General features: G+C 38.4%; 1 protein-coding gene across 1 annotated transcript; it reads right to left on the bottom strand.

Annotated features, from left to right (window-relative positions):
- Window positions 1-10,290: 10,290 nt before the first annotated feature.
- LOC127806203 (nematode resistance protein-like HSPRO2) lies at window positions 10,291-12,097 on the bottom strand. Its single transcript, XM_052343341.1, has one exon. The coding sequence runs from the start codon at window positions 11,994-11,996 to the stop codon at window positions 10,473-10,475; it is 1,524 nt and encodes a 507-aa protein (XP_052199301.1). The 5' UTR covers window positions 11,997-12,097; the 3' UTR covers window positions 10,291-10,472.
- Between the last annotated feature and the right edge of the window lie 393 nt (window positions 12,098-12,490).

Raw genomic sequence — 12,490 nt, 5'->3', positions numbered from 1 at the left:
TCATACCCTCCACTTTCCCGCATTACAAATTAATTGTTGTATTAAGGTAACAACAATTGGTGTATTTTGTTGGAAATCGAACAAAAAGCTGAGGAAGATTCATTCTTGGTGGCCAACAGAAGAAGCAGCTGATAGACTCTCTCTCAGGTTGTGGAGACTCACCCATCTCCGTGAGACTCTTAACAATAAGTGGGGACTTATCTAACCCCATGTAATACCCCGAGAGCCCAGAGAAGTTAGTATATATCGAGGATAGTGTAAGAAAAGAAACAATATCAGCTGGATACCTTTTGGGCTGAATGTAGGCAAAGAACTCCCAAGTTAAGCGTGCTCGACTTAGGGTAATCCAGGGATGGGTGACCCCCCTGGGAAGTTCGCGTAGGCCCATCAAGGTAAGTTGTTCCAGTCCTTCCTATCGCTCAAACGGGATGTTACACCCCACAAGACTCTCAGCAACAGGTGGGGACTCATGCAACCCCATGAGACTCTTAGTAACAAGTGGGGACTTAGCCACCCCCCTTAAGAATTTTAGCATCCATTGGAGGCTAACTCTTGTGGCCACTTTGTTGGTTAACCTAACACTTCCCAGCAAGCTCCACCTATGGTCTTTTAGTCAAAGTATTAAGCCTTACAACCACAACATACTGAGGGGATGCAAGCATTTTGTGAAATGGATGGGATACTACAAAACATAGTCCCCGACATGTTGCCTTCTACTTTGACGAGGCTTATACCAGACGTGACTCAGGCACAAGTGGTTCCACAAGAGGAGCTAGAAGTTAACTCTTACCAAGAGACTACCCCAGAAACTTACTCTCAGTCATTTCCCCATCGAAGGAATCAACCGTGACCTCTTCTAGGTCACTCTCAAGCTTCTCCTCCACAACGAAATCAAGAAGAAGACCATCGAAAAGCAAGGGATGAAAGGCGAAGACCTTAGAGGAAGATATATTAAGAAACTATGGCAAGCACACCCACAAGAAGAGATTGAAGCCCCTTGAAAAGCTTATCAAGGAGAAATGATGAAACCAACAACCCCATGGCATTCAACACTCGAGAAACTATCGATATAAAGAAGATGATTGAGGAGGTGCTTGAACAGAAAAAGCTACTGCCAGCTTCAAAAGAGAAGCCTTAGAGGAGATTCTCCTTCACTGCAAATATAATGGAAAAATCATTACTCAAGAAATTCAAGATGCCACAAATAAGCTCTTACTTGGGCAAGGTTGATCCCTGTGACTATATTCAAAACTACGAATCCTTGATGATACTACATGGTTGGGAGGACAAAATAATGTCCGAGGCTTTCTCTTTAACCTTAATCAGACATGCTCAGGCTTTGTTTAATGATTTGCCCGAGGCATCCATATCTTCCTTTGAGTAGTTGAGATTAGAATTAATTAAGGCATTCGTTATTAATAGTTAAAGGAAAAAGGACTCCATGTATCTCCTAAGTGTATAGCTAGGAGGGGCAAGGAAACTCTTCGACAATATGTGGACAAGTTTCAGAATGCTACACTTGAGGTCCGCGACTTGCAAGTTGGAGTGGTAGTTGTTAGAACGGGAGGTGCTATGGCACACACCAAGAGGGGGGGTGAATTGGTTGTTTTAAAAACTTAATTGAACTTGAAAATCTTTTTAACACAAAATGAGGTTTTATGAAATAAAACGTGAAGTATATAAAAGTGACAGATGAAAGTTTACAAAAAATAAATATGTGAACCAAGTGAGGAAAAACGAAATGTTTGGAAAGATAAATAGATCAAAGAGCACAAGCACAAGAAACACAAGGATTTATAGTGGTTCAGCTTAACCCAAGTCTAATCCACTACCTTAGCTCCTCACTAAGGATTTTGCAAACAATCCACTAAAATCCCCTACTTAAACCAAGTAGGTCCTCTAGTCCAAGACTAGAAATTACAACCTCTTGTTTATACAAGCAAGCCCTCTAGCACCTAGCTAGCAAATACAAAACCTCCCACTCAAAATGAGCCCTCTAGCTACACAAGCTAGGAAGCATAGGAAATATAGAATGTGAGAGAATCTAAGAGATGAATCTCTTAGTTACAATGTCTCTCAAGATTAAACAAGGCTTAAGTGAATGTATTAACAATAATAAAACGAAGCCTTGGAGAGAAAAGTATAACAATGAAAGCACAGAACACTGTAAATACAAACGAATATAAAATGTAAGCTCAAATCAATTCGTTCCCGTCCATTAGCCTTCTCTTGATCATCCATGACTTGTATTTATAAGCTTCCCACAAGATTGAAGAGAAATGAAGCCGTTTGTGACCGTTGGAGTTGAAAAACTAGCCGTTGGAAGCTTTTTGTAAAAGATATAATCAACAGAAGAAAATGCATAGTTGACTATTTTTACAAGTAAAACAAGACATAGTCGACAGACAAAAAAGCATAGTCAACTATCTTCTAACACAAATTTCACATAGTCGACAGATACATATGCACAGTTGACTATTGCAAAAATGTGAAGAGAATTTTGAATTTTATGAACAAAAATAGTCGACAGATGAAAAAATAGTCGACAGAAGCCTTAAATAGTCGACGGATCAAATCAGCATAGTCGACTATTCTTATGCACAATCGACTATCCTTAACAGCATAGTCGACTATTTTCAGGCATAGTCAATAGAATGAACCACATAGTCGACTATCCTTTTTGAAAAAATGAAAACTTAACAAATCCTCATTTCGATTCTTTTGAAAGCAAGTTGAGATTATTAAAAAATAATAATCTCAACCACACTTCAACATTTCTCCTATATAAATTTTCATAACTTTGCTCAAGGAGATTTAAAGATTGCTTTTCTCATTCATATAGATTGATTAAAAAAACTTTGTCCATATATATTTACTTACTCATAAAGATTTAGAGATTGATTTTCATATAGTCATTATCAAAACCATTATTTTATTTTTCAAGAGTAAAATATCAATTGGCTACCATGTTGTAAGGGACACGATCCATCCTCCTACAAGAATCCTTGGCCCTAGACCAATCAACATCCCTGGCTAATCTATTTGTGAGGGAAAATAAGTACATAATCCAAGCCAAGGTGATGAGTACCGTACGGGTAAATGAGGAAAAAGGCAGGAAAAGAAAGGAGATTGACATTAAAGACGGCCCTGGTCGGTAGCAAGATGGAGCTAAGAAGTTGGATAGAGCCAAGCCACAATTCCACCACTACGCCAAGCTCAATCAACTGCGATCGGCAATCCTAGCGGCAATAGAAGGATCAGATCTCATAAGACTCTTGAAAAAGGATGATTGACTAATGGGGAAGAATCGAGACGAGTATTGCAAATACCACAGAACCCATCATCATTCAACTGATTAGTGTCAAGAGATAAAAGAGCTAGATTGCGAATGCCTAGAATCATCCATGGCTATCTTATCTACAAGACGTGCTTTTTTTCTTTTTCCATTTTTCTAGCTTACACCTCTTTGAGAGAATCTCCCCTAATAGCTAGGTTACAACAACTTTAGAATCAAAGGACCATTAATTTTTAACATCTCATTCTTATTGATGTGATTTTTAGAAATGATAAATTAACTAAATAAGGTCATTTGAAATTGTATTATTAGTTCTCACAAAAATTAATTTATGTATTTGACTAAATAGTTGATGATGATGATGACTGAAAAATCATCCAAGAGAGGGATGAATTGAGTGTTTTAGATATTTTTGAAAATAAATTAAAATATGATGCAATAAAGTTATTTAAAAATAACATTTTTCTTAAACTAAAAAACCTTGTAGCAACGGATAATATATGTATGAATATGTATGCAACTTAAAATATTTTTCATAAGGATTATTATGAAATACTTTAATTATTTGATTTATATGAAAATATTGATACAAAGATATATGCATTTATGAAAGGAATTCAAGAAACTTATTGCATCAAGAAGAAACAGTTTGAAACACATTAAGCTAATTTGTGCATTTGAGAAATAAGAGTATATAAATAGATTTAGAAAACTTTTGTACATGCAATGAAAACTAATTGTTGCGAAAAATCTCTATAAAACAGAAAAGGTTAGTGCAAAACAAATCGAACCAGATATAACCAAATGTAAAGAACACGAATAGAAAGTAAAAAACTCCCTGTTAAATTGTTCAAGGCTTAGATCTGAAGAGTCTGTTCACCACTTTGGAACGCCAACGAATAGGAATCACAAGCCACAACAAAGCCCTCAAACCGTAAGCCCAGAAAGCCCCAACACCTCACGGTCGAATTCAACCGAAACCCTCTCTCACCCAAACGATCAACACCACACAGAGTAGGTTACCACAGGAGATAGATCGGTCACAAAGACGAAAGGCAGAAAGCACAAAGCTAAGAGAGAAAAGCTTACCCAAGAACGGATGATCGAAACCCCCTAAATAAGGCATGCGCGTCGTTAACAAATTGACCAAGATCAATAAGGAAAGATGCGGCTTCTCAACATGGAAAGAGGCATTGGACCGAGATGGAAATGGAGCCATGAAAGATCAGCCACAAAGGAAACCACGAAGGAAGCAATCGGCCAAGCAAGGAAACACGAGAGAAAGAGAGGCTAGGGTTCGGCTGAGAAAGGGAAAACACCAAAAGAGTGGGCCACACAAAGAGGCCTTTTATATATGGGTTAAAAGGCTTAGATAAGTGGGCTTCCCCCCACTTGAGCAAATGAGTCAAGGCCCATTTCTACTCCAAAGTGGGAATAGGGCTTGTGGCCCGACTTCTAAAATTGACTGCCTAAAAGTAGTGATGAACTTGGGTTTTTCAATCCCGAGCCGAAACCTATGAAGATAAAACCCACTCGAAAAAATCGTCACAACCTTGGGCCTCATTAGGACACAAAACCCACAATCTCCACCTTGATTCCTAATGAGGCCAGCACACACAGGCAACATGCAACAAATGCATATACTGGCAACAAAAGAACAATTTAAGGAACACATGCATGTATTAGCAACAAATGCCTAATCATCCACACAGGAAATAAACATGCAACAAATGCATAAACATGCAACAAATGCATAATTATGCCACAAATGCATAAACATGCAACAAATGCATAAACTTGAGCTAGCTCTCCATCCCACATACCTAATCCTCCCACTTAGGGTAAGATCTCTCTCATCTTCCCACTTAGGCTAGGATTGACTCTCCACCTTACTCAAGGTGGTGGAAATAAGGATACTTGACCCTTCTCTAAAACAAAATAACGGACACACAATCCTTATCCATTGACTCATCCTCCCACTTAGGATAAGATCTCTCTCATCCTTCCACTTAGGCTAGGATTTCTCTAATCCTACCACTTAGGTTAGGATCTCCCTAATCCTCCCACTTAGGGTAGGATTTCATTAATCCTACCACATAGGTTAGGATCTCCCTAATCCTCCCACTTAGGTTAGGATTTCTCTAATCCTACCACTTAGGCTAGGATCTCACTAATCCTACCACTTAGGTTAGGATCTACCACATCCTCCCACTTAGGTTAGGATATACCTCATCCTCCCATTTAGGGTAGGATCTCTCTCCTACTTAGGGTTAGGCTTTCTCTCCTTCTCCCACTTAGGGTTAGGATTTCTTTCTCTAATCCCACTTAGGGTTAGTCCCTATATCTTCCCACTTAGGGTGATTAGGTTTAGTGACTCCACCTCACTCAAGGTAGGTTAAGCCTTCTCTTATCCTCCCACTTAGGGTGATTGGTTGGATGACTCCATCTCACTCAATGTAGTATCCCTTACTTTTTCTTTTCTTTTTTTCTTTTTTTTTTTTTTGTTTCAAAAGATAGACAAAATCCCCCTCCCCTTTGAAAATCCCTATTTCATAATGTGTGGCCATGTTCACAAAGAAAATTCTTAACACAAATAAGTAGTGTAACCTACAAAACACTAAGTTTTTCACATTGTATCCCATACAATGGATATGCACAAAACAGATTCAATCAAGGGAAAAAATTTTAACAGGGATAATACGGATTTACTAGGCACAATTTTTAAAGCACTAAGCAGTTAAAACAACCACAAGTAAATCATAAAAATTTCAAAACAAACACTAGATACCCACTAAGAGTATAAGAAATTAGATATGCGACCTAAGGAGACTTTAAAGAAAACACAAAGTTTTAATTTTTAAAAAACATAGGCAGTAGATTCACAAAGAATCAAGGAACAGATTTTTCAAGCACTTAGCAGCAATAGAAAAAATTAACAATATTTAAAATGCACTTAGCAGTTTAAATAGGCACAGGTAAATCACAAAGATATCAAACAAAAATACCAAGCTAATATTGGATAAAGATCATAAATAAATTCTGATACCTAACAAATTTACTAGGCATGATAATGAAGCACTAAGCAACAAAGCAGCCACAAGTAAATGCAGATTTCACAAATATCACAAAAATATCACAGATTTACTTAGCATTAATTAAAGGCACCAAGCAATTAAATAATCACAAGTAAATCACAGATAATCCTAGTTCTAGCAACAAGCAATGGTTACCACCACAGGATAACCCCCAAACCTAATGGCCACCCCCACACGATGACTTGTTAGTTACTAGAAATGGAAATCACAGAATTTAAATCACAGAGGTTACCAGTATAGATCTCATAATTGAGATTTGTGAATGATGCAGGATCAGATCTGGAACAGAAGAAGGGCACCCCGGCCTCCACGTGTTGCTGCCTTCAAGTCCACACGCCACTGGCCTGCAAGCGAGTGAGCAGCCACATGCTGCTCGGGAAGATGACCCACGACTTGCTGGATCCGGATCTGGGGTCCTTTCGACCCAACTCACAACCTGCAAAGAGAAATCAAACCAAGATCAGATCTAATATGGAAACTAATTACCGTGAAATCAAATCTGAAAACGATGGGGCTTTTTAGATCTGGTTCAAAACAAGCACTACCCAGGAGCCACACAAGACTCTGATACTAATTGTTACGAAAAATCTCTATAAAACAGAAAAGGTTAGTGCAAGACAAATCGAACCAGATATAACCGAATGTAAAGAACACGAACAAAAAGTAAAAAACTCCATGTTAAATCGTTTAAGGTTCAAATCTAAAGAGTTCGTTCACCACTTTGGTAACGCCAATGAATAGGAACCACAAGCCACAACGAAGCCCTCAAACCATAAGCTCAGAAAGCCCCAACACCTCACGGCCGAACTCAATCGAAACCCCCTCTCTCACCCAAACGATCAACACCACACAAAGTAGGTTACCACAGAATGTAGATCGATCACAAAGACGAAGGGTAGAAAGCACAAATCTAAGAGAGAAAAGCTTACCCGAGAACGGATGATTGAAACCCCTTAAATAGGGCATGCGCATCGTCAACAAATAGGCTAAGATCAACAAGGAAATATGTGGCCTCTCAACATGGAAAGAGGCATCGGATCGAGATGGAAACGGAGCCATGGAAGATCATCCACAAAAGAAACAGCGAAGGAAGCAATCTGTCAAGTAAGGAAACACGAGAGAGAGAGAGAGAGAGAGAGAGAGAGAGAGGCTAGGGTTCGACCGAGAAAGGGAAAACACCAAGAGAGTAGGCCGCACAAAGGGGCCTTTTATATGTGAGCTCTAGCTTAGATAAGTGGGCTTCCCCCCACTTGAGAAAATGGGCCAAGGCCCATTTCTCCTCCAAAGTAGGAATAGGGCTTGTGGCCCGACTTCTAAAATAGGCTGCCTAAAAGTGGTGACGGACTTGGGTTCTTTAATCCGGGGCCGAAGCCTATGAAGATAAAACCCACTCGAAAAAATCGTCATAACCTTGGGCCTCATTAGAAAACACAAAACCCACACTAACATTTGAAAAGTTTTTTATGCAAATCATGAAAGTTAAAACAACAATGTTTGATGATAGAAAAATCATGTAAGTTGATAGTGTATGATAAGAGAAGTATTATATGAAAATTGAATGAGAGATAGATTTGGACATATAATTTTTATGTAATAGCAAAGGGCAATCGCCAAAGTAATGAATTAACAAAACAATTTTGAATAAAATAATAATTAATGACAGTTTCAAAAGGATTATTTGAGTGAAACTCGAACACCTAAGTCATAAAAACAAAAAATAGTTTTGAAGATGCAGAAGGGTATAATTTTTAAGATGATTTCAATCAAGAAAAACATTTTAATGACAGTTCAAAAGAGATCCTACGAGATGAATTCATGCCAAAAAGAAAAAAATTATAGCAGATAAGGGAAATATAGTTAAAATAGAAATATAAAAAATACGCAACATGGATACAACAATTTTAGAGTAATTTGGCCAACTGCCTAGTCCACTATCTTAGCTCCTCACTAAGAATTTGAGAACATCCACTAAGAATATTAGTTTTTACAGATTCAACTATAACCTCCACTTTTACAAGTTAAGTGAGAACCTCAATTTTTATAGGTTAAGCAGTAACTTTTATTTTTCATGAGTTGAGTAGGAGCTCTAACTTTTACAAGAGTAGTTGTAACCTTTATATGAGACTTTTTCACACTTAGTTCCACCACAACCAAGACACTGGTTTTTAAGGTGTAGGCATAACCTTTACAAGTTTCGCAATTCGTGTGAAATGATTTCTCAAAAGAAAAATATAAGATAATATAATGATACCAAATATTCTCTTGAACAAAAGAGAATTATAAAAATGAATAAATTAATCACTTAACTCTCTTAAGAAAATAAAAATGAAGATCACTCACTCAAACATTTTGAAATTAACCTAAAAAGAATAAGACTTGTTGTGTATAGATTAGCACTATGTTACTCGAACATAAGCTCTTACGGCTATGTCAATAGCATAGGGTTTTCTTATTGGATCAATAGTTGCAACCATTCTCTCAATCAACAGCTTCATCTTTTAATGTTCTTAGCCTTTTCTAGAAGCTTGAGACTTGAGATTTAGCATTGAAACCTGCACACATTTACAACTTCTTTTGATTTGACCAATAATAGTTAAATTTGTTATAAACCATGTGTATATTATATGGATAAAACATTCAACACACCATGCATAATTATATTTATCAATCTTATATTAGAGAACAAGGTTATACTTCATAGAATAATCAGATAAAACTCTTAACGATTAAAACTGTCGTCTTTTTTTATCACTAAATAACAACTATAAAATTCAAATTCAAATGATAGTTACTCAACTACTTCTTAGAGATATTCGATTAATATGTGAGCATACTCGATTGGATATTTTATGTAATTGATTATATATAAGTTATATATAAGCTTCATTCGAGTATGACCAAGTCATTACTCGACTAACTCAGAAACCACAAAGATTTTACATTAAACATTCGATTACCAGGCTAAAACTTACTCGACTAACACAAGCATATGCTCGAGTACAGATAAGTGAAACTCGATTAATGTTAAACACAAAGATTTAGCTAGATATCATCCAATCTTTACTCGACTAATACATAACAATACCCAATTATAAAAATACTTTAGTCGATTGATGAGAAAAATATACTCAACTAAGGAGATGCTTTGATTTTTTATATCAAAAAGATACTCAACTAAAAATAATCCTTACCCGATTGATTTTAAAAAAATAGAGTGTTTACATAAAATATTCGAGTAGAAAACCTTAATAGCCGATTAAAAAATAGGTTTTACTTGATTTAATATATGCTCAGATTTTAATACTACAAAAACACTCAATTATAACTTTAAAAAAACTTTTTATAATAACATATTCGAGTAGATTTTTATGATAATTAATTAAAAGACTTTAATACCCGATTAACATGAAGGCAATGTTGAGCAAGAGCTTTGATCTAGTGCTCGACGCAGGCATGCAAGGAGGGTGGGCCCACATCAAATCCCATGCCCCTTTCTGAGTTTGATTGAGTCTGGCAAAACGTTATGTTCAACGTGAATAACATAACATTTCACTACTAAGCAATACTCGATTATTTTAAAAAATAATACTTGATTGAATCAAAAATTATTTTATATTAAAAATAGATATAGAAGTATTAAAAGAATACTTGAATATTTTACCTTCAAAAATTTTATAAATACATATATTTAATTAAACAAAATATTTTTATACATATTTAAAAATATTTTCTCAAACATTTTACATCAACTCAAATCAATATAAATCAGATTTTACTGTTTTAAAGAATATATGAATATATTTTTTAATTTAGATAGTTTATAAAATATTTTTAAAAATTATAAAAATTATATTTATTAAAAAATAATTTTTTTCATAAATTAAAATAGAAATTTGTCAATGGCAAAGAATGAGATTCCTTGTAAAGAATCATGTTACAGAGAAATATAACCAAGTAATGCGCGTATCATGCACGGTATACAAAATTAAAATTTAAAGGAAGAAAAATAAAGACTACCAAAATTAATTAATTAATTAATTCCAACCGCACCCCGTGAAGGTCCAATCCCAATCTTGTAACGTTCAGTTGTTGCTCGCCGGAGTCCGTCTCTCTGCACCACCGTTCCGGCAATGCTCCTGGCTCCAGTAATCTCCAAGAAACGTCTTCGCAGCGTCCAAACTCGGAAAATACGTCGGCTCCAGGAAGATCTCGGCCAAGGAATCGCTCGAATCAAACGCTTTATTTGCTTTGGCCTCCAGGCTCCCCATCACGATTACGATCATCTGCTTGTACGAGTAGTAGAACCGCTTCAACGCTGATTCGATCCCCTGCAACGCCTGAAGCAACTGAACCTTCTCCGGCTCTCGTTTCTTTCTGTAGAGCTTCATCGCCGATTCCTGAATCCTCGGCCCTCCCGTCGGATCCACCTCCACGCCGAGGATCTCCGGAACTTTATGCTTCAGTTCCTTCGATTGTTTCGTGATCTCGATGAGGCCTCGCGAGCGGAAGCAGAAGGCCGCCTCCGATTCCGACGAGGCTTTGATCGAGAGCTGGTTCTTGAGTCGCAGGAAATCGTCCGGGTCCATCAGGAGATGCAGATCCTCGATGTCGGAGAGCAGATTCCATGTCCTCTCGAGAAGCCAGCAGAGACTTGAAGCCTTTTCCGGCTCTTTCGAATCGATTCTCTCCAGAATTCGGTTGAGGAGTTGCTGCGAGACGTAGATCCATGACTCTATGATCTGGTGCGTCGTGTACAGAGTCTGGTTCTCGTGATTCTTCAGGTTCATGGAATCGGAGGGGCTTTTCCTCAAAGAGTGAAGCTCCGAGGGCTTGCAGACCACGTCGTAGTCGAGGCTCGGCTTACCGCTCAGATTCGGCTCGCCCAGACCCAGGGTGTACGGACACCTCCTCATTTCGCACTCGATCGTGTACAGGATCTTCTGCGCGATGTCTTCCGACTTCTGCCACGTGGCCAGCCGGGGCAGCAGACTGGCTTCGCTGGTCCGGCTCACCACCGTGGTCTCTCCCCCGAGATTCCAGACCTCCGCCGAGCTGTCGTTGCGAGACACCATGCCTTCGGCTGATTTCAAATCGACGACAGGCGGAGCGTTGCTTGCCTCGCCGTCCTCAGCCTCGTCCTCGCAGAGCAAAGCAATTAGGCGAACCTGGCTCGTCGCGAGCCCCTCCAGCCTCCTCCTCCACTCCCTCCGATTCACGTAAGGTCTCGGGTCGGACAACACCGTTGAAATAAACCTAAACGTGATCTCCAAAGCTTGCAACGCTGGCCTGAGAAGAGATTCGTTTTTCCAGCCCGGAAACTCGCTGCAACTCCATAGCTTCTTCAACTCCGGAAGACGAAGATAATGTTCGTACGCCAAACACGCCGAATCCGATGCCGGCAACAAATCCCCGACACGAACCGGCGAGGGAAGCGAGATGCTGAGCTTATTCGAGAGCTTGGATGATTTGGCGGACGTATCAGAGGTAACCATCTTTGTTTTCCAATCAAAATCGACCATTCTGAATTTTTGGATCGAGAAGAAAAGAAATGAATCTAGGGATGGATTTAAGGAAGAATTATAGCTTGGTTGATGTCTCTTGGACATGAGAGAGGGAAGAGGAGATGTATTTATAGGTGAGACGACGGTGGGGGACGTGAAGTAGAGGGAAACGCGTAATGGGAACGAAGAACCAAGGAATTTCAAAGTCGCGGCGGTGAGGGAAATTAAATTAAATTAAACTGAAATTAAATTTAAATTCAATTCAATTGAGGAATGAATAAAGAAAGTTGAACTTAAGCGCGGCACATGGGATGGAAAGGGAAGGAAAGCTTATCCATCCATCCATATAAACTCCTCCAGTAGTAGCCGATATAGGTTGGTTGGAACAAGCACGGTAAGGTAGTGGGTCCACCTTTCCGTAAAGACGAAAGTGCCCTTGTCCTTGCATAGACGTTTGGTTTGGTCGATCTCCGTAACTCCGTAAGTTAGTTTGTTCCATGATTTTGTCTTTCTATCCGTGAAAGACGCTAATCTACTGTAGCAATATCTAGAGTCTTCTTCCTCCTTCTCTGGGCCAATTAGGGTACTCCACGTGTTAG

This window comes from Diospyros lotus, chromosome 7 (genome assembly GCF_014633365.1).
Source record: "Diospyros lotus cultivar Yz01 chromosome 7, ASM1463336v1, whole genome shotgun sequence".
Classification (NCBI taxonomy): domain Eukaryota; kingdom Viridiplantae; phylum Streptophyta; class Magnoliopsida; order Ericales; family Ebenaceae; genus Diospyros; species Diospyros lotus.
The sequence above is the reverse complement of the archived record's forward strand: the minus strand, read 5'-3'. Positions and strand labels throughout refer to the sequence as shown.